Source organism: Phycodurus eques, chromosome 11 (assembly GCF_024500275.1).
Source record: "Phycodurus eques isolate BA_2022a chromosome 11, UOR_Pequ_1.1, whole genome shotgun sequence".
NCBI classification, from domain to species: domain Eukaryota; kingdom Metazoa; phylum Chordata; class Actinopteri; order Syngnathiformes; family Syngnathidae; genus Phycodurus; species Phycodurus eques.
Window position 1 is genome coordinate 14,212,619 of NC_084535.1, and position 20,199 is coordinate 14,232,817.

The 20,199-nt window shown below is 38.8% G+C and overlaps 1 protein-coding gene across 10 annotated transcripts in view; it reads right to left on the reverse strand.

Annotated features, from left to right (window-relative positions):
- The window catches only part of eys (eyes shut homolog), a 259,849-nt gene that overhangs the window by 16,641 nt on the left and 223,009 nt on the right, over positions 1-20,199 (reverse strand). For all 10 annotated transcript variants that reach the window (XM_061690335.1, XM_061690334.1, XM_061690329.1 and 7 more), the window contains one exon: positions 8,950-9,173. In XM_061690335.1, coding sequence (XP_061546319.1) covers positions 8,950-9,173 — 224 coding nt within the window. The remainder of the gene's footprint in view (positions 1-8,949; positions 9,174-20,199) is intronic.

The following is a 20,199-nucleotide window of genomic DNA, read 5'->3' on the forward strand; positions in this document are numbered from 1 at the left end:
GTATCGGCACACCTGACAATCTTGATGTGGCAGTAGAGACTGAGAAGACAAAGTGTACAGAGGATGACAAAAACAATATTTTTTAGCAGATATTGTTAATGGCCTTATTGTAAAGCTACTTGACCTCAACATTTAGAGTAGTAGTAGTTGTTTTTTCAATCATAATTTATTACTTTAAGAACTCTGGGATGTGTATCTTGAATCGACTGATTAATTGATTATTTAAATAACTGTTAGTTGCAGACCTACTGTCAGTGTCAATATAGTACAGTATATCACTTGAAGGCCACAAATTTAAAATTACAATAAAATTCTCTGCCAAGTCTACAAGCGGTTTATGAAATACGCAAACACTGTTTACAGCAAAAGCCAAGGAACAACAAATGGAAAATACCAGGATCACAAGTGAGGTGCTGTCACCTTTATGCACAGTTTGCAGACCACACAGAAACACCTAATCACGTGAAATTTAGGCTAATAATAATAATAACAACACCTATTAATTTTTGGAACTGCTTAATAATAATACCAGCACATATTCCTTATTGCATAAATCTCCACATAGTTAATTGAAGACTGATATCATGTTCTGGATAGCGTGGTAGAGTGTGAATGCAAGCACAGCATTTGCATTCTGGGGATGGGGTGGTTGAAGGGTCCGTTAAGTGCAGACACCTAATGAGAGCAAATGAATTACTTTATACTCCCTTTTCTTTTCAAATGTAGCACAAAGAAAAATGGATCTTTCTATGCACATGTCGTACCTACTGTAGGCGCTATCCATGTTTCATGGGAATAAATTGTGTAGTTTTTGAGTAATCCTGCCATCTAACACATAAACCAAACAAACCGAACCGATGGAAGAAAACAACTGCTCTGGTTGTCTGGGTCAGAAAATGAACAACCACAAATTAATCTTCCTTCCTCAGTGAATAGTCCTTGCTCGGCAACAACACGAACCTACATTTGAGGTAACATGGTGGCGGAAAAGATGTGTACTAAAGGTATAGCCACAGTCAGATAGAGGAGGCGCTCCTTGGTTTCAGACCCATAAATTAATCATGTGTTTGGTGCAACAGCTTTGCGGGCTGTGTTTTATTTTCTCCTTGAGAAAGTGGCTTCCAGAAATGAAATATTTACATTCTGTCACCTGCGTAGTGCATTGTTAGACACGACTGTGTTATACGCCAAAGAAAGGATTCACGGCCTGCTAATGCCGTTTGTTAGTTGCAATGATACACAGCTGCATACTGTCGCTACCCATTGCTCCCATTATTTTTTTCAAATGTTACAGATGTAAATTGTCACAACAATCCTTATAACACATTTTCATCATCATTCTTCACAGGTTTATATAAGAAGTCTGATTAAAATAAACTGACTTTGAATGTGGGCAATCTCTTCCTTAATGCTACATTTACACTATGTTTCCAGCAACCATGACAGCCCAAAACATTTTGGACATTTTTTCTTCATATTGAAGTCTTGCTAGGTTTTCTCATGGTCTGTAGTGGGATCTGAGATGGAGCTTGGGGGTTTAACGGCTACCACACACTCTAACTTACTGTGAGAATTATGAAAAAAAAAAAAAAAAAAAAAAAAAAAAAAAATATGTGACAAAACACATACCAAACGCAGCAGAATGTGACAAAACCTGAAAAGGACCATGAGATGCCGGAGAAATACATATGCTTCGCAGCACACAACGGACCACCTATTACTTACTGTCAGGTTTTATTACGCTCACAACACTTTAACATGGCCGGCTAGGTTTCTCAACTGTGAAGTGTATACTGCGGAATTTCTTTTTCAACAGTTTACAAATCTGTCCAGACATCCTCGGCAATAACATTGTTTCACGTCAGTCCTGTTTTGTCCACGATGGCCTGAAATGTGATTGCAGTGACCACCGGGAACATAATGTAAATGTAGCATTAGGAGTGCAACACAGCCAAAGGCTAAAGTTACTAATTAAGATTAAAAGTGGGATAAAACTAACTTAAAAACAGCCATTCAAAAAACAAACAGCTGAAAAATCTAACTTTCATGTTAAAAATATGAAAGAAAAATAAACATCCATCCAATCGTTTTCTATAGGCTATCACTATCCTCAGTCGTGTCACAGGTGAGCCGTAGCCTATCCTAGCTGACTTTGGGAGAGAGGTGGGTTACACCCTGGACTGGTTGCCGGCCAATGGCCGGGAAAAATAATAACCAACAACATAAATGTCATCATTTGGGTAATACTAAATGCAGCTTTACCATTATATCAGACACAATTCTATAGACCAAGCAACCAATGGATGGAACAAAATGTAAAAATTAATCCTGCTCATGACCTTTCTGGCAAAAAACATTGCCTGTCTTCAGCTGTACAGAAAGTGACTTAAAGAAGAAACATGCGAATGAAATATGTTATCTCAATGAAGTCCAAAATCATTTGCCACAAGTTCTGCATGCACAACATTTATGTTTGTGTCTCCATGAGATTGTACTATGCTGAGAAGGGGAAGAAGCAAGTCTGACTTCACTTTTAATTGGCTTGCTCCAAACTTGATTTGTGTGGTGTCAAACAGTTTCTTACATTTGCCACTGGCAGCCACTTTGATGATGGAATTGTGGTCATTTTTGCAGACTAATCTAAATATACTCAAGCAACAATAGGTCGAAATTATACATTTGCAATTTACCTTTAAAATCGTTGTAATGGTGCACTTGCATGTCATAGAGTGAAGAGCATCTCTGTCAGCCAGGAAATACTATACTGTTCAGAGATGATAAAATTAAATAAAAGCATTGATAAGTTTTGTTTTGCATGTTTATGACTAATTTAAAAATAATTTACACTTTACAATGGTACGGGGAGTCTTGGACCAGCAAAAGGAACAAATAAATGAAAAATTATTCTTTACTATTGCTTTAATACTGAATAGATAATGCTAAAACCACACCAAAATACACCTTCTGGAATCGCCTAGTCACTGTTCTGACCTCAGACCGATTGAGATGTTGTGGCATGATTTCAAGAGAGCAATTCATACCTGAAATTCCATGAATATTGCTTGACTGAAACAGTTCTTGTGAAAAGGAATGGTCGAAAATTCCTCCCGACTGTTATGCAGGTATGATCCGAAACTACAGTAAACTGTAGTATTTTTTTTGTAAGTTCGATGAACATCATATCACATTTTATACGGAAATTCATTAAGGGTTTCGTGCAACTGTACATTTGACAACCAATGTGAACCATATTCATAAATAATTTGCCAGCTACACTATATATCCAAGAGACAGGAACAATAAGCTGTGAAAACATCTGAGTTTCGCAGATGTCTTCCATGGTAAATTATGTACTGAACACTTCTTTTCAAGTGCTTGTTGGTATGCAAACACTCATGTGCAGGTAGCCAGTGATGAGGTTCTGCTGCTTTGCCACTCATCTGGAAAAAGCAGTTACTCCACATTATCCTTAGTTAAAAATAAAACGGACCAACGTTTCCAGTGGATATTATTTATAGACAAGAGCTGCTTCAGTATGAAACATGTGCCTGTCATTATTGTAAACAGACACTTGGATACCAAGACAATTGAGAGCTCGGGCGAGAGGCAGTAGAATAAATCATTTCAACATCACCTCCCTCTTCACTCTGTGAATTTTAATACTAGCCTAGGAATAAAGTAGAACTTGAATTTATATGTGACATTCACCTGATGCACTCAGGCTCTTGTTTGAGCACACGGCTCCATGACATTTCCCTGACCTCGACCAGACAGTCTTGGCTTGCCCGGCCGGCAGTGACGAAGGGCGACGTGTGCTGAGCCTCTATCGGGGTTGTTTGAAACACACAGTCAAAGCAAAGCATCACTCACATGCAATTCCTTGAAGGAAGGAGGAATAAAATACTTTCTCAAAGGATCAGACAATATTCTCTCCCTGGAACCTCTTTTTGTGCATATCTAGACAAAAGGTGTGCAACATTTTTCCACTGAGGGCTATACAGAGAAAAATCAAAAGAAGCACGTGTCACTTTGACATTCTTCTGCTAATGTTTATCAAACACGGTGAAACCAATTCATCAGTGAAATTACTGCCAGTTTCATTTTCTTGAGCAAAAATACATAAAAAGAAAACTTGTTTGGCCATGTGGACACTATACGTCCTTTGCACTTGCATTGTTTAGCAACTACCATAACTACCTAATGATGGGGAGAGAAAAAAAAGAGAGATGATGTACAACTGAGTGAGTGACTCACTGCATGCTGACCGCGCGTGTTTCGATTTGAAAATGATGGCGTCTATGCATAACGATTACACTTATTTCATTTCCAGTGACATTTTCCCTACACGGGTTTGTGTTTGATGAAATTCACAGAACAATGACAATAGCCCATTCAATCGTACCTTATCATATAGCAGATACTGATAAGATTTTAGCGCTGCAGTATATCTAACTGATTATGTGAAGCAAAATCACCAGCCCTCCATATTTTCAAATGATTAATTAGACGTTCAATGTATTCCCAAAAATAGAGTTAAGTTATCCTTCAAATCCATTTGATCTAGATTCAAGCTGATTTGCATGTGGTTGGTAGGGCTGGGCGATATGGCCTTAAAATAAAATCCAAGATTTTTTTCCTCCCAGAAGCCGATTTCTTGCCATCAGTAAAAAGTAAAAGGGAATGACAATAACATTACTCAAAACTTGGAGAAAAACACAAACACAAACTTGAATACATTTTAATAAAACGTTTAAAATGTTTGACAATTTAACATCAATAAATTAACAATAAAATTCCCTACGACAGCTGCAAAGGGGGAAAAAAAACTTGACACAAAAATCTATGTGACCACAAAAAATGGAGTATTGATTGAATTGATTAATCAACCTGGCATAGCACTCGGTATAAAATGTTTCAACCAATCAATTTCCTTTGAGAAGATGGTGGCAGAAATTTCATCTTTAGTTTACAGGCCACACTGAAAAGAAAAAACGACACTGCGAGAAAGATTAAATAGAATCGCAAGAATAAAGTCATGACCACCATAGTAAAGTTGAAATATTACAGAAAATAATAGTTTGAATGTTTGAAGTTGTAATATTATGAGCATAGGCTTCTACCGTATATTGCTGGCATCAGGTGGAATTCTCACGTCCAAAACCATCATTTTCAGGAAACCATAAGCCATTTTCAATACTTTAGAGTGGTCAATATTGTTTTTAAAATAACAGACCCTTGTGGGCACTGATCAATAGTATAGATTTTTGAAAAAATATTGAAATTGACCTAATCAGGACATAGGATATTTTTGCCCGACAGTGATGATACTGTTGTGTAAGCAGCAGTAATATACATAATTTAGTGAATTCGTCTGACACATCAATGGGTAATTAAGGATAGGCAGTAGCTTTTCTGCATTTTTAGCAGAGAACAACTACAGAGCTAATAGCACATGACTAAGCCACAGTGTGACATCAATTGCTTAATGATCTTATTTCGAGGGGCAGATTAGCTACCGACATTGAGTTTGAAGAGTATAAAACTGTAGCTCAGCTCTGTGGGAGGTTGGCAAAATCAAAGGACAAGTACCTGTTACAAATCATTTACGTGCTTTTTGCAATAGGTGCTAATTGTTGAAAAAGGAACGTTGTGCTTTTAATGAGGGCTGGCTGGACTTTTGCTTCGGCAAGTTGCCAGGCAACAAGCGGAGAATTGTGTTGTAGGGAACCGTTTTCCCAATTGTAAATCATACATTGTTAGAAACAAAACACAACTGCTGGATGCAGTGCTTTTGATGTTGCAACATGATACAAATTCGAGGATACTGCACATATTTTAAAGGCTTGACATAACGTCCAACACTTAACAGAAAGTGCACAATAGTGTGAAATGATCATCTATCCATTTTCGACACCACGTGGCTTTATTAGGGTCACGTGTAACTGGAACCTATCCCAGCTGGACATTAGGTGGGATACACCCTGGACTGCACGCCGGTCAATCACATGGCACGTACTCTACAGTATAGACCAGGGGTTGGCAACCTTAAATACTCAAAGAGCCATTTGGACAGTCTCCCACAGGAAAAACAACAACATTTTGACATCTAAAGTGAGGATAACACTGCATCTTTTTGTTTTAACCTGTATGTATAAAGAACTATAGCGTATTGCATTGATGAAATCAGTGACATGGGACAGAACATGAAATTTTATTTCAGCACGTAAAAAAAAACATTTTGATTTTTGAAAAAAGATGCCTGGTTGAAGCTTACTATCAAATAAAATAGTCCATGTCCATAGATCATTGTACACTTGAGTCTATATGATTCCCAGGACACACATACTGTATGTAGAAACAATGAGTCCCACCCCTGGAATAATGAGTCCCTGCAACTTATCATCACGGAGTACAGACAGAGTCATCCTCCGCTAGACGGTATGACGGTTGTTGCTTGGTGGTCCAGCTATATTGCAGATTTTTATTTGTACAATTTGTACCATGTTTTTGTGTTTTCCATTGCTCTTGCCCTCTGTCAATATATTGTTTCAGCCTCCCATGATAGCCAATTTTTTAGGACGATATATTTCCCCCAAATCTATCACAATAAACGATAGTATCGTTGATGTTTTTTTTTATCCCACAGATATAATGATATTATAGAGCATAATAATTCAAGTACATCCTTTTAAAGGACAATTAACCTTTAAGTATGAAGAACATTGAACACTGGCATTGTAATGTAGAACAATAAAGAAAATATCCCAGATAAATAAAAAATATGCTATTGAGAAAAATGCCTGCCAAATTTGAATGAATAAAAAAAAACGTCATGTTTGTACTCGAAAGCATTTGGGCTTTGTCACCGTTTTTAAATCGGTTGCAGACCTCTGGTATAAGCAGGCAATAATTCACATGCACATTCACAAATATGAGAGGATAACCAACATGAATGTTTTTGGAAAGTAAGACGAATTCAACTCGGATCTCCTGACTGTGAAACGATCGTTCTAACTACTAATCCACTGTGCTGCCGTGGAGAGATCATTTGGTTTTATATCCTGCTTGTCGGGCTCCAACTACAACAGTGAAGGCAACACCCACCTGCCCCTGCAAAAGGCTCGATGCACGCCCACACAACCGTCAACAGCAAGCCCCTCAGCAGGACACTTACTGACAGGAGACAGACAAATTGTACTCATTACATGCATTCTGATTTAAGACACCATCCAAAAGGTGCTATCTATAATATGTACATCCTATTTGAGGAGCAGAGACCGAGGATAGGAACTCATGTTCTAAAGCAATAAAGTTGGCTGTTGCGAGTTGCCATATAGCCAATGTACCATGAAAATGGTCCAGCCAAATTCTCACGTTGCTCTGACAGGTAATGGCAAATCTAACAACTAACTCGCTCCGTAAATACAGTGAATACATTATACTTTGCTTCCATAGAGTCGTTGATTGTAGATAAACAGTATTCATATTTAAAGTACATAAAATAGACCTGGTGTCAAATGCACTGACGAGATTTATAAATGTCACACGTGAGACATCAGAAAGACTTTTGACATTTCACATTGATGTTACTGAAAAGCCTGATATGCATACAGTAGATGCACACAACATAGTATGCTCCAGTTTGACAGTGATACGGAAAAACAACAACTGCTTGTGACACCACAATCCCCCGTCCTCCAATTTTGTCACAGCAGTGCAGCCAAAGGCGACTAAGAGAGAAGTATGAACTCTCAATGACCCCTGTATGGTGTGTATCGTACAAGATACACATGCATCACACTAATTGCGAGACGTCCTCTTTAACACATGACAAACCACTAGAACCACAACGCCGTCGCATCCCAATTAGTCTTCTCTGGGCCTTTTCGGATCAAAATAATCAGGGTGCCCGTTTTCATTTCCTGTTAAACAAATGCAACTGATAATTAATAGTGTCATAACACAATGAACAAGTCATTTCAGACCAACATAGGTAACCTTTCACTCTTTCACCTTTTCTTATCTAGAATAGCTCATACACTATCATGGCTAACTCTCCTAAAAACCATACCCGTAACGGATATACGTTTATGACGAATCAGTCAAGTTCTTTTTAAGAACAGTGACGAAACAAAGTGTAATTTTATGTCTTTTTTATGTTCAACAATAAATTCTAAACTTATGCACAGCTAAATGTATACTGTCTAAAGGGAATGGAGTACAATGTATTGTATAGGAGATAACATTCGTTGTTTGTTTTTTATTCTCATAACATTTTCCTTTATTCTATCGTCATCCATCAATGTTCTATACCACTTATCCTTTTCAGGGTCACAGGGATTTGGAGCACAGCCCAGCTGACTTCAGGCGAAAAGGTGACAGACCTGGACAAGTTGCGAGTCCATCACAGGAGATACTGTATATACAGTTGGGCCTGAGTTAGATTCCAAATAACTATACAATGTTTTCTTTATCATCATTACCTTTTTTTCAGTGTAGCGTCCATTTTGACATTGGCTATTGTTAGATATTGTCTCTCAGTGAATAATGAATTACAGGTAATTACACAAACCAAGCATGTTCAGCAGATGGATAAATATGAACTTAATGAAGTATGATCCAAATAAGGATGGTTTAGCCTCGGCAGAGGTCTGCGCTCTATTGAGTGCAATTCCCCTTTGTTTGTTATTCAATAGAAAGATTAAAGAAATTAAACACACAAACCTTTGAGAAGGCGCACGTGCCAACAAAGCTATACAGAACATTTTGAAGGAAATATGGATAAAATGTCTTTTTTCTTCTTCTTAACATTTGTGTTACCATTGCAGGTAATATATGCAGGTGTATACAAAATGGAATGGATGTAGGTGTACAATTTGGACTTAAGTTTAATTTGGTATTTATTACAAATCAGCATTCACTTGCAAAGATAATGGACTAAGAAAGTACCTGACACAGGTTCCTCTATTCCGACAGGGAAGGTGCTGACAAACAGGTGGCTCACAGTTCTTGATGTTCCTCCCTCTCACGGCCTCACCCACCAGCAAAATCTCCTTTGAGTTGACCTGAAGTTGCCGGATACAGCCAATAAATCTTCTTGCTACTTTTGCAAGCCCCTCATGCAATTCCCATTGGGAGGAAGCAACCCCAAGAAAAATAGGACCAAATGTTCCCTGCAAAAAAAAAAAAAAAAAGGTAGTAAGCCAGTGATCATGAATATTGTTGATTAAATCACACTAAATCATCCAATATATATTGCCCCATTCATTTTGTAGCTTTGCTGCAACTGTAATAATAAGAAAGGGAAGAAAGATTACCACTGATAGAACAGGAGGGATACAAATACTGTGCATACAAATTCTGCAAGTTTTCTTTGATGTATAGGTAATTGGGAAGAATTGATTGAAACTAATGATATGAGATTGCAGTATGTCCACTAATTGTGAACAAATGGAGCTGCAGAAACGATCATAGTAAAAGATCACTTTCAATTATTTCCCATCATATTCATCCAGCTCACTGGTCTAACCCTCATTGCTACTGTAAATAGTCTTCTCTTCATTACTCCTTTATTCTCATTCATTGCCGAATGATGCCTCCATCAAGAAGTATTGCTTTTTATGTTGTTGTAATAGTCTATTATGGTTACTAAATCATCCTTGGTAAGGAATGGGCACATTTTATATTTATATTGTTGGAACAGTGTATAAAACATGCGTGCAAACACTTCATTTATTAGACAAATTATGGATTTTAGATGGTGACAATTATTGTACTGAGAATTATTAGTTTTATTCAGTTGGACTATTTGAGTTGTGAACTTCTGGGAAGGAGTCTTTTGAGGATGCCACTTTTAATATTTGGTCATTAGAATACCATTACCATTATATTTTATGACTTCCCTTTGACAAATCATCAGCTTTCCTATTTAGTGTGTTGAGTGTCGTCACTTGTCTCCAATACAAAGTGAATGGGGAGAGGCGTAGTCTGTAGCAGTGAACTATGTGTTTCGAAAGACAGCGACAAATGAGTCTTCTCGACGGATGTCGATAGTTGTAACGATCCACAATGTTCCCAGTCTGAAGCTCAGAACGATGGATTTATGATAGTGGGTAATATGGGTCCAACGACTTCATATTTTTTGTAGGCGACACTTAAGGTGATATAGTCGAGTCGATTTTGACTAATTGATGACGTCATTCATATTTTTTTCAGGCGTGAACACGCTGTGTATGCCTCCAAACACAAGGTGGCACACTCACTCCCCAGTTCTCCTCAGTTGCAAAAGCCCCACCCCCCAACTTGTTCATCCAATCACTTTCAGACACACGCTCATCCAATTACATCCAAATACCTTCATGGCCTTGCAAACACTCGGAACCTATAAAAATGTAACCCCAATTCACGTAACACAACTGCAGGGTCTCTGCTCGCTACAGTATATATTAATAGTGTACAATTTTAAAAAATACAGGAGGAGAGAATGCTTTGCAATGATGTTTTGCTGTAAACCGGAAGTTGTGTTGCGTTTTATAAGATCCAACTGTCTGTGAGACGCTGAAGGTGTCTGTGATTTATCTGTGATGAGTGAGTCGGGGGTGGAATCAGTGGAAGGAGGAAGATGATTGCAAGCGTGTCTCTGCTGGAAAGAGGATGACAGTTGAGAGAAACGCTAATTGGATGTTTTCTTTGGCGACATTAACCATTCACGTTTTTCCAATCAAGAGGTTACTGATCGACCACTTGAGTTTATTGTCTCTTTTCACTGTAACAGGAGGGTCTTTGGTAAATTTACTGACGGCTGGCGTGAGGATTTAAGCCTGCTTGTCAGCTAGCATTAGCGGATGCCTTTTCAGATGGGCTTGCATTACACTTGTGCTTTTGTTATATTTGAAGTTAGGCTTGCATATTTTGCAAGTGACCGTGCTACCAGTCTAATTTGCAGTAAAATATTACTACACGCATGAGGAACCACTGCTAGTTTTCTGCATGGATGCACCACCTGATTTCAACGAGGTGTCCGTGTTGCAAAACACGTGAACGGCAATTAATTGACCTCATGCTATTACCGTCATTTCGGAGAAGTAAAGTAGACCTGTCGACTGGCTGATCAGTTGGATCAACCCCTAATGGGTACATGTACTTTTAAAAGTGGACTACTATAGGGCCTGATTTACTAAGATCCCAGATAGCAGGTGCTAAATTGCGTGCTCACTCACTCTTATTGAAATTGGAAATGTTAGTGGAAGAGGCAAACGACATACAGTATTATTGATTTCCTTCATGTGACTGGTTGAAAATAAGACCTTAGCTCAATAGGAGGCTCCGAAATTACAATTATGAATAAGGTTGCAATAACATTTGTTTGTGGGATTTTGCATGCTGGTTTGCATCTGCCTTTCAGAGGCGGTCTATAAAAACACAAATTCAGCCATCACAATTTGTCTCAGCGTGCTAAATTAATCTATTTGCATATTCTTGTCCTAAAAGGCACAAAATAAACTGTATGACTCATTTGGCAGACACAATCATGGGTGTGCCTGGTTAGATCAGCTTGTTTGCGTGAGCAATCAAATTTACGTTTGTGCATGTGCAAACTTGAGTGAAATCAGGCCCTAAAAGTAAAAAAAATTTTTTTTTTAATTAATTAATTTATTTTTTGCTAAAGTATCTTATCCAATCAGGTTTGACAGATCATATGGAGCAATCTTGGTCTCTAAAAATGTTCCTCCCTGGAGGTCTGTGTCAATTTGTTCCATAGCACCCTTCTAACAAAAATATTAAAACCTTGTATTAGAGGGTCACACATTGAGAAACAGCTCATCGTCATTTTTTTCATCTATAAACATCAGGCTTTAGAACTGTGATGAATGAGATATTCTAATTTATCAATGTTTACAATTCTCTTTGCATCTTTGCTTCCTAACAGTTGAACAGCACGACACTAATGTGATCGTGTTTTTATCCGAAGCCACTCAAAAGGCTTCAGAGAAGCCTACACTTCTCTATTTGAAGGGATTTAAAGTTGATTTCAACTGTTTCTGTTAATAAAAATGAATAACACACCCACACAACCGGATCCTTCTCTTCATTAAACAGAGGAATCATGATAAAGGCGATATAGAATGGTAATTATAAAGTTTTTAATCCAAAATGAATTAAAAATAAGGGAATTTTTTTAAAATAACAGCCACAAATGCTAATTTTCAGGGGCTTATACTAAATGTCAATCTCTAATGTCATGCATCATGAAAGTTGTTTTATTTGGCATTTCTGAGTTGTTATGGGTGCCAGAATGTCATAAACAATAAAAATAAATCTTACTGGCAGTCTTTGAGAATATGTCATTGCTATGGATTCTCTGTCTCAGCAAATGAAAAAAAAAAAAAAAAAAGAGGCATTTACTGACAATAAACATCTTTATAGACAAAAAGACGATTGTGGGAGTTGATGCGTTACACTGAATGGGATGTTGCCAAACTGAACTGTGTGAACATGTCACGTGGGAGTTTTTATGACTGTGACATCCCTCCAAAATATCATTCATCACGACTTGATTGTGGTGTTTCTGGACCAGTGCAATGGAGGGCGGCAATAAGGCGCATGGCCAAATAATCTTTTGAAATGTTGGCTCAATGCCATCAGATGTCATCGACACAACAAATGCACCACTTGAAAGCTTATAAAGCCAACAGAGTTTTGCAGGAGCATGCATACACTGTATATTGAATTCAGAAGATAAATCTATCCCTCCTGATAATTTTGGTGAAGCCAGCAACTGCATAAAAGCCATGTTTTGTCTAATTTAACACATTCGGTGTGCCCATCTTGTGTAACATTAGTTTGAAAACTTGGGACAGCACATCCCAAAAACTGCTCTTGGGGGGGGGGGGGGCAGGCAGCTCAAGACAATTGTCATAGTGTCTATCGTCATAGATGGCTGGCTCCAAGTGAGCACTTATGGCATTCAGAAGATCCAAAATTACATTGCTGAATAGATATGTCACAATAATTTTTGTTTGTGGCATGACCCTGATGAGGATAAGCAGTAGCGAATATTGATGGATGGCATTTCAAAAATGTTTACACAAATGAAAAATCAGTTCACCCCATTGCTTCCATTTTGCCCATACCTCGTCATCATGGTTTGTATACCTCTTTAGGACGCAGCATTTAAAGACTCAAAATCATCTCAGGGTTGATAAATCACATTGCATGTGCAAAATTAATCTATTTGCATATACCTCTCCCAGAAAGTGCAAAATATATATACTCTGTTGCATGAGCAATCATGTTTGCACCCTTTTTTGCCTGTGGGAAACCTTTAGTAAAACAGTCCCTGAGAGTGCTTTGGCCGCATGCATTTGGAAAGAGCGAGGGGGCGTGCTTTACGAATCACTTGAGCTGCATTCTTAGAAGAAACTTATACGCAGTAACATCACAGTTCGAGTGTGTTTATGCTGTTTATGAGATGAGTCCATCTGAAGCATGTACTGATGTAATATTCATGATGTTTTAAGTGGACTCAGAGTATTACATAATGCCTTTTAAATGACAGCTATACTGCAGCCACTGGTCCTGGGAGGAGTTGCCTCCTGTTCTTTATGTGGGGTGGCTGGCATAGAAGTCGCTCCCTTCAGACGTCATTCAACTGGGGGCAGAGCTGTATGATTTCGATCTTGAGACTTTACCGCATTTTCAAGTGGCCACCCCCTGCTTCACTGGTCTTTTGCCAACTCGCCCACAACACCACGTTGGGGTTTGAGAGCAGACCCACCATCCAGGAACTGCCCACTTTATCCTTTGGGTCTTCCCCATTCAGCTCTGCCCCCCATCGCCTCTGTCAGCCTGGTTCAGCCACCGCTCGTTCATCTTCAGTCAACAGCCGTCTGGATGCTGTCTCTGCCTGCTGTCATGTCATTCACCGGGTTCTTGCAGGTTGCCCCTCTAACACCAAGCATCCCCAGTGTTCTCTGGAGTTACTGCCAAGGGAAGCTCCTGCAAACGACCTCTACTCGTACAGTAGATTCAAGGCTCCAACGCCTCTGCGGGCTCCCGAAGATAAGGGACTTGTATTTCCCCATCTTTTGCCTATATGCCTCCTCAATCCTTTTCTTCCCAGAGTACACTTAGCTCTATTAGGGCCACCTGCTTTGTTGTCTGGGACCAGAGCATGATGTCTGGTCATTGGCTGGAGGTCAACTTTCATTTCCCAGTCCTTTGTTGTACTGAGGACATCATATCTGCACATCTGTCCTTCTTGCCTGCCTTCTCCCCAAGCCAAAGACAGCCAATGAAGCAAAGCAAAGCAAAGCAAAGCAAAGCAAAGCAAGCAAAGCAAAGCAAAACAAATGTATTTATATACCGCATTTCATACAAGGTAACGCAATGTGCTTTACATGATTAAAAGCATTTAAAAACAAAGGGAAAAAACAGCTTATAAACATTGTAGTGACTCTCTGACCCAGTTGCCAGAACCACTTCCCACCTTGATAAACTGAATTCTTCCAAGCGGCCCTGCTGTGAGACCGCCACAAGAAGACCCCTAGTGGACCCTAAACATCTACCCTAGAAATCTGAACATCCAAGCATCAACGGCCCCCAGAGATGTTGTCAGCGGACCATCTGTCTTTGAATAGGAACAATTGCTGGGACAAGTCCAACACACATGAATGTTCTATTTCCCTTTTTGTATGCCTATTTTCTTTCTTTCACCATTATTAGTGTTACTTTTTTTTTTATTAGATCCGTTTTGTGTGTTTCACTCTCGATCCCTTGTAGATGTCATTAAATATTCTATAAAATTCCACTCTTGGCTGTGTTTTGTGTGGGTTGAGTTTAACAATGAACCTCTGTCATCTAGGACAATAAACTGTAGCAACCTTCAGATTGCGAGACTGATAAAAAGGTTTCTCGTCACTTACCCTAAATTTTATACATATAAAAAGTGACGTGGTCCCCCTTTACGAGACAAATTAGTTTGGTTTTAACGATTAAAGCGGAAATCGGACTAACCCGGAAGTGAACGCAGGCGTTTACCTTCCTTTGTATCTTTTCCCAAATTAATTACATTTTCATTTCGACCAATATACGCGACATTTAAAACGAAGAGAAAAATAAAAAAATACAAGTACAATTAAAACAGCTTACAGTGCAAGAAATATCATTTAAAAGTGGAAATGCTCTAAAGAGCATGAGAATAAAAGAATACTTTTTAGTCTGGATTTAAAAACATTCACACTTGGGGCTTACGTCACTTCGGTTGGCAACTTATTCCATTTGTGTGCAGCATAATAGCTAAATGCTGCTTCACCATGTTTGCTTTGGACTGTGCTTCACGATTTGACCTGAGTCGGTCGATCTCAGAGTCACACTGGGTTTATATTCAATTAGCATTTCTTTCATGTATTCAGGATCTAAACCATTTAGTGATTTATACACCAGTAGCAGAACTTTAAAAATCTATTCTAAGGCTGACTGGGAGCCAGTGTAAAGACTTTAGAATTGGAGTAATATGCTCTGACCTCTTTGTTCTGGTCAGAAGCCGAGCTGCAGCTGTTTAATACTCTTTTTTTTTCTTTCCCTGAGTCCACTCAGAAGACCATTACAATCGTCCAGTCTACTTGAGATGAAAGCATGGATGATCTTCTCCTGGTCTGCTTGGCACATGCAAGTCGTCACTCTGGATATGTTCATCAGATGGTAGAAGGCAGTTTTAGTAATTGATTTGGTATGACTGTTGAAAGTCGGAATCTATCAGTACACCAAGGTTTCAGAAGACTCCAGATATTTACTAACAGCAATCCTCTTTATTTCCAAAAACTATTATCTCAGTTTTGTTGTGGTTTAATTGAAGAAAATGTTGGCTCATCCAGTAATTTATCTGTTTTAGACAGTGACACAACACCTCAATTGAACTGGAGTCATTTGGAGACACTGCTAGATATAACTGTGTGTCATCTGCATAGAGTTAGAGCATATAGAGCATACAATTCTGAAACATTTGACCCAAGGGTAGCATATACAGGCTAAACAGGAGGGGTCCAAGAAGTGACCCTTGACGGACCCCATAGGTCATTGCCATTCGATGAGATTGAACACTTCCAATGGTTACAAAATAACTCCTTTCCTCCAGGTAGGACCTGAACCCTTTAAGGACTTTTCCATTTAGTCCGACCCACGTTTCCAACCTGTTCAGCAGTATATTATTATCTACCGTATCAAAAGCTGCACTGAGATCCAACAGGACCAGAATTGACACCTTTCCTGAGTCGGTATTCAACCTGATTTAGCACTCTGATAAGTGCAGATTCTGTACTATGATGAGTTCAAAAACCTGATTGAAATTTGTCAAAAAGTCCATTTAAGTTCAAGAAATTGCTGATTTGATTAAAAATAACTTTCACAACAATCTTGGCTATGAAAGGGAGATTTGAGATGGGTCTTTTGATTGCTAACATGGAAGTGTCCAGCGTTCTAGTTTTTAAAAGAGGCTTAATGACAGCTACTTTAAGCGCTTTAGGAAACTCACCTGACTGAAGTGCGCAATTGATTATTTGCTGCAAATCAGCTAGCACAGACTGCACAATAGCTTTGAAAAAGTCAGATGGTATTGAGTCAAGACAGTTCGTTGATAGTTTCAGCTGCTGAATCGTTTTCGCTACAGTTTTGTGGTCAACTATCAAATTCTGACATGCTAATAGAGTTTTTCCTGAGTGGCTTCAGGTGTAGTATCATTTTATAATTTTGTTGATTTGTGCTGATATTTATTTAACCTGATGAATTGTATTTTTTCACTAAAATAACAAGCAAATTCATTACATTTATCTACTGTTAGGAGTTCTGGAGCTATCTGATTCAGGGGTGTTGTGAGCTTGTCAACCACAGCAAACAAGTGTTGTTGAAGTTCTTACTGATGATTTCAGAAAAGTGTTGCTGTCTAGCCCTGACTAACTCTCGGTTAAAATTACAAAGACTTTGCCTGTAGAGGTCATAGTCGATTTAGAGTTTAGTTTTAGGGCTACTTACGTTACTCACGTTCTGCTTTCCTACACTTTGATTTAGTGGTCTTTACCATCATTGTCCTCCTCCACGGTGTTCTAGGTCGCCTCTAGATTGTCTTAGTTTTAATAGGAGCCACAGCATTCATGACATTTGAGATTTTCCAGGTGAAATTATCCAAAAGTTCATCAACTGTTCAGGACTGCTAGGTGTCCTTGGTTCCTCTTATAAAGCACTGTATCTACACCATACAGTGCCTAAAGCACTTTATAAAGCCTCACATTCACCACGATCATTGATGATCTCGGAGATGACTCTGTTGTGCTGATGTAACCAAGGAATCCTGGTATTTTGAAGGTCCACATTTACTATACTGTATTATTTTCAACTGAACCACAAGGATCATGGTAGGCTTTTCAAAGATTAAATGGGTAAGAAAAAAGACAGTGTGGATATTCGAGAGTCAATTGGCATTAATAGCCCCATTCATTGACTGCACTCGTGGATTTTGTCGACACACTTTCCACGCTTCAGTTTGTAGTCACATGAGAAAATGATTAAATATAGTAAGTATTGTATAGTAACTATTGGTGTAAAACGTGATATATATATATATATATATATATATATATATATATATATATATATATATATATATATATATATATATATATATATATATATATATATATATATATATATATATATATATATATATACGGTAGTTGGATTCAATGTATTGGTATGTTTGGGCGGCAGCAGTCAGCTGGATTGTACCCCCAAACATAATTAAGATCATGTGATACAAAAAAAATGCATTCTTTATTGGCCGTTACAGCTGCAACATTGCAATGACGTTCAGCAAACATGAAAATTGGTTGCAGAACCCCGCACACTCCGCAATAGTTCAGTAGCATTTGGTTGGCTTGCTCGGTGCGCCGCAGGCCTTAGAATCTTTGCACCTTGTCTGTTCAGTGTAGCAATATATTGTATATATACTGTGTAATACCACCAAATAAGAACGGTGGATTTCTGAATGCGCATATAGTGTAAAATGTTAAAACACAGTATTGACTCTACATTATGTGATAATTTACTTTTAATGTAACATGGAAATGCTATTAACACACACACACAAAATCCTCAAATTAGAAAACCATAAATCACATTGAGGGCGGCGGTACAGCATATTGAGCCTGCGGGAAGGTTGAGCTCCTTTATGTGCCTTTGAAAATGGAAAAGAAAATGATTCATCCAAAATTAAATGTGAGTGGTGTTAATCAAACTAATGAGCCTGACCAGCAAGATGAGTAGGTAAAAATCAGCCTGGTGCTTCTTTCATTGCTTGTCAGAAAATGTGTCACAGCCATACACTCTTACATAGAAGGATGTAGAAGGATTTCATAGAATGGCACAAGCTTTCTTGCTTTCATGATCCCTACCCCAGTAGTCATTTTGACACAGTGAAACAGTAAATATTTAATAAAGTTTTAAATATCAAGCAGAGTTCATTCCTTGTAGGTTTTGGAGAGGCAGGTTCATCAACGGTTTTCATGAATAATAACCTAACTAACTTTAATTGATAACTCACAAATAATAACTTTAATTGTCTGTATTTTTAAGATACCAATGAATTTTTTTTTTATCATGCAGAGTCATTGGAATGATTCAGAGGCACATCTCATTGAATGCTGTACAGCTAAAGTTTAACAACTGCATGTATGTGGCAACGAAAGTGTAGTATAAGGCGAGGTCACATTTATTACTTGTTTTAACACTCTAGCCTTTCATAATTATTCGTTTATTGTGTCAGACAGATAAATGATGCTATACTATGGTAATTATAGCATTGTTTGGATGACAAATCGAATGATGACGAATCATTGTGCACAGTAGTGAACATTGATTTCACTGCTGCTTTTTAAGTTCCTTTCATTACCTAACTGAGAAAAATACTTTAAAAATATTTTTCATTCATTTTATTTTCAAAGAACTATTTCAAAACAATGAATCAAAGCAAATATTTGAAACATAATTATGGCATTTGAGGACGAGAAGCTCTATAAATGCTCAAGAATGATTTGAAATGAAGTAATATTCATCACCCCTCCTGGAGCCGTCACCTTATAGTGGTGAAGGGGTTTGTGATCCTAGGAGCTAAGTTATCTGGGGCTTCACACCTGTGGGAGGCTGGCAGGCCCAAACGTATTGTGAGAGTCTGCTGGGAATGTCTGGCAGAAGGAGTTTCAACTCCCACCCCTAACAGAACTTTGCTCATGTTCCGGGGGACGTGGGGGACATTGAGTCCGAGTGGACCATGTTCCGCGTCTCCATTGCTGAGACGGCCGACCTTAACTGTGGCCGTAAGGTCATTGGTGCCTTTCGTGGTGGCAATCCCTGAACCCATTGGTGGACACCAACGGTGATGGATGCCGTCAAACTGAAGAAGGAGTCCTATCAGGCCTTTTTGGCCTGTGGGACTCCTGAGGCAGCTGATGGGAACCGGCTGGCCAAGCGGAATGCAGCTTTGGTGGTCGCTGAAGCAAAAACTCTGGTGTGGGAGGAGTTTGGTGAGGCCATGGAGAAAGACTTCCGGACGGCTTCGAGGAAATTCTAGTCCACCATCGGGCGTCTCAGGAGGGGGAAGCAGTGCACCATCAACACTGTGTATAGTGGGGATGGGGCGCTGCTGACCTGGACTCGGGACGTTGTGAGTCGGTGGACAGAATACTTCGAAGACCTACTCAATTCCACCGAAATGCCTTCTCATGAGGAAGCAGAGTATGGGGTCTTTGAGGCGGGCTTTCCTATCTCTGCTGTCGAGGTCACTGAGGTGGTTAAAAAGCTCCTAGGTGGAAAGGCACCGAGGGGGGATGAGATTCGCCCGGAATAACTAGATAACCAGAGAGCAGATTCAATAGATTACCAGATAACTAGCAACCTTTTATTGCTCAGTGACTGTTTTTCTCAATGTCTTTATGTCTCAAAAGTGTTCTCTGTCAATTGACTGTCTGTTGTGGCACTAGAGCGGCTCCAATTACCAGAGACAAATTCCTTGTGTGTTTTTTGGACATACTTGGTAAATAAAGATGATTCTGTTTCTGTTCTGTTTCTGAATTCCTAAAGGCTCTGGATTTTGTAGGGCTGTCCTGGTTGACACACCTCTGCAATATCGCATGGACATCGGGGACAGTGCTT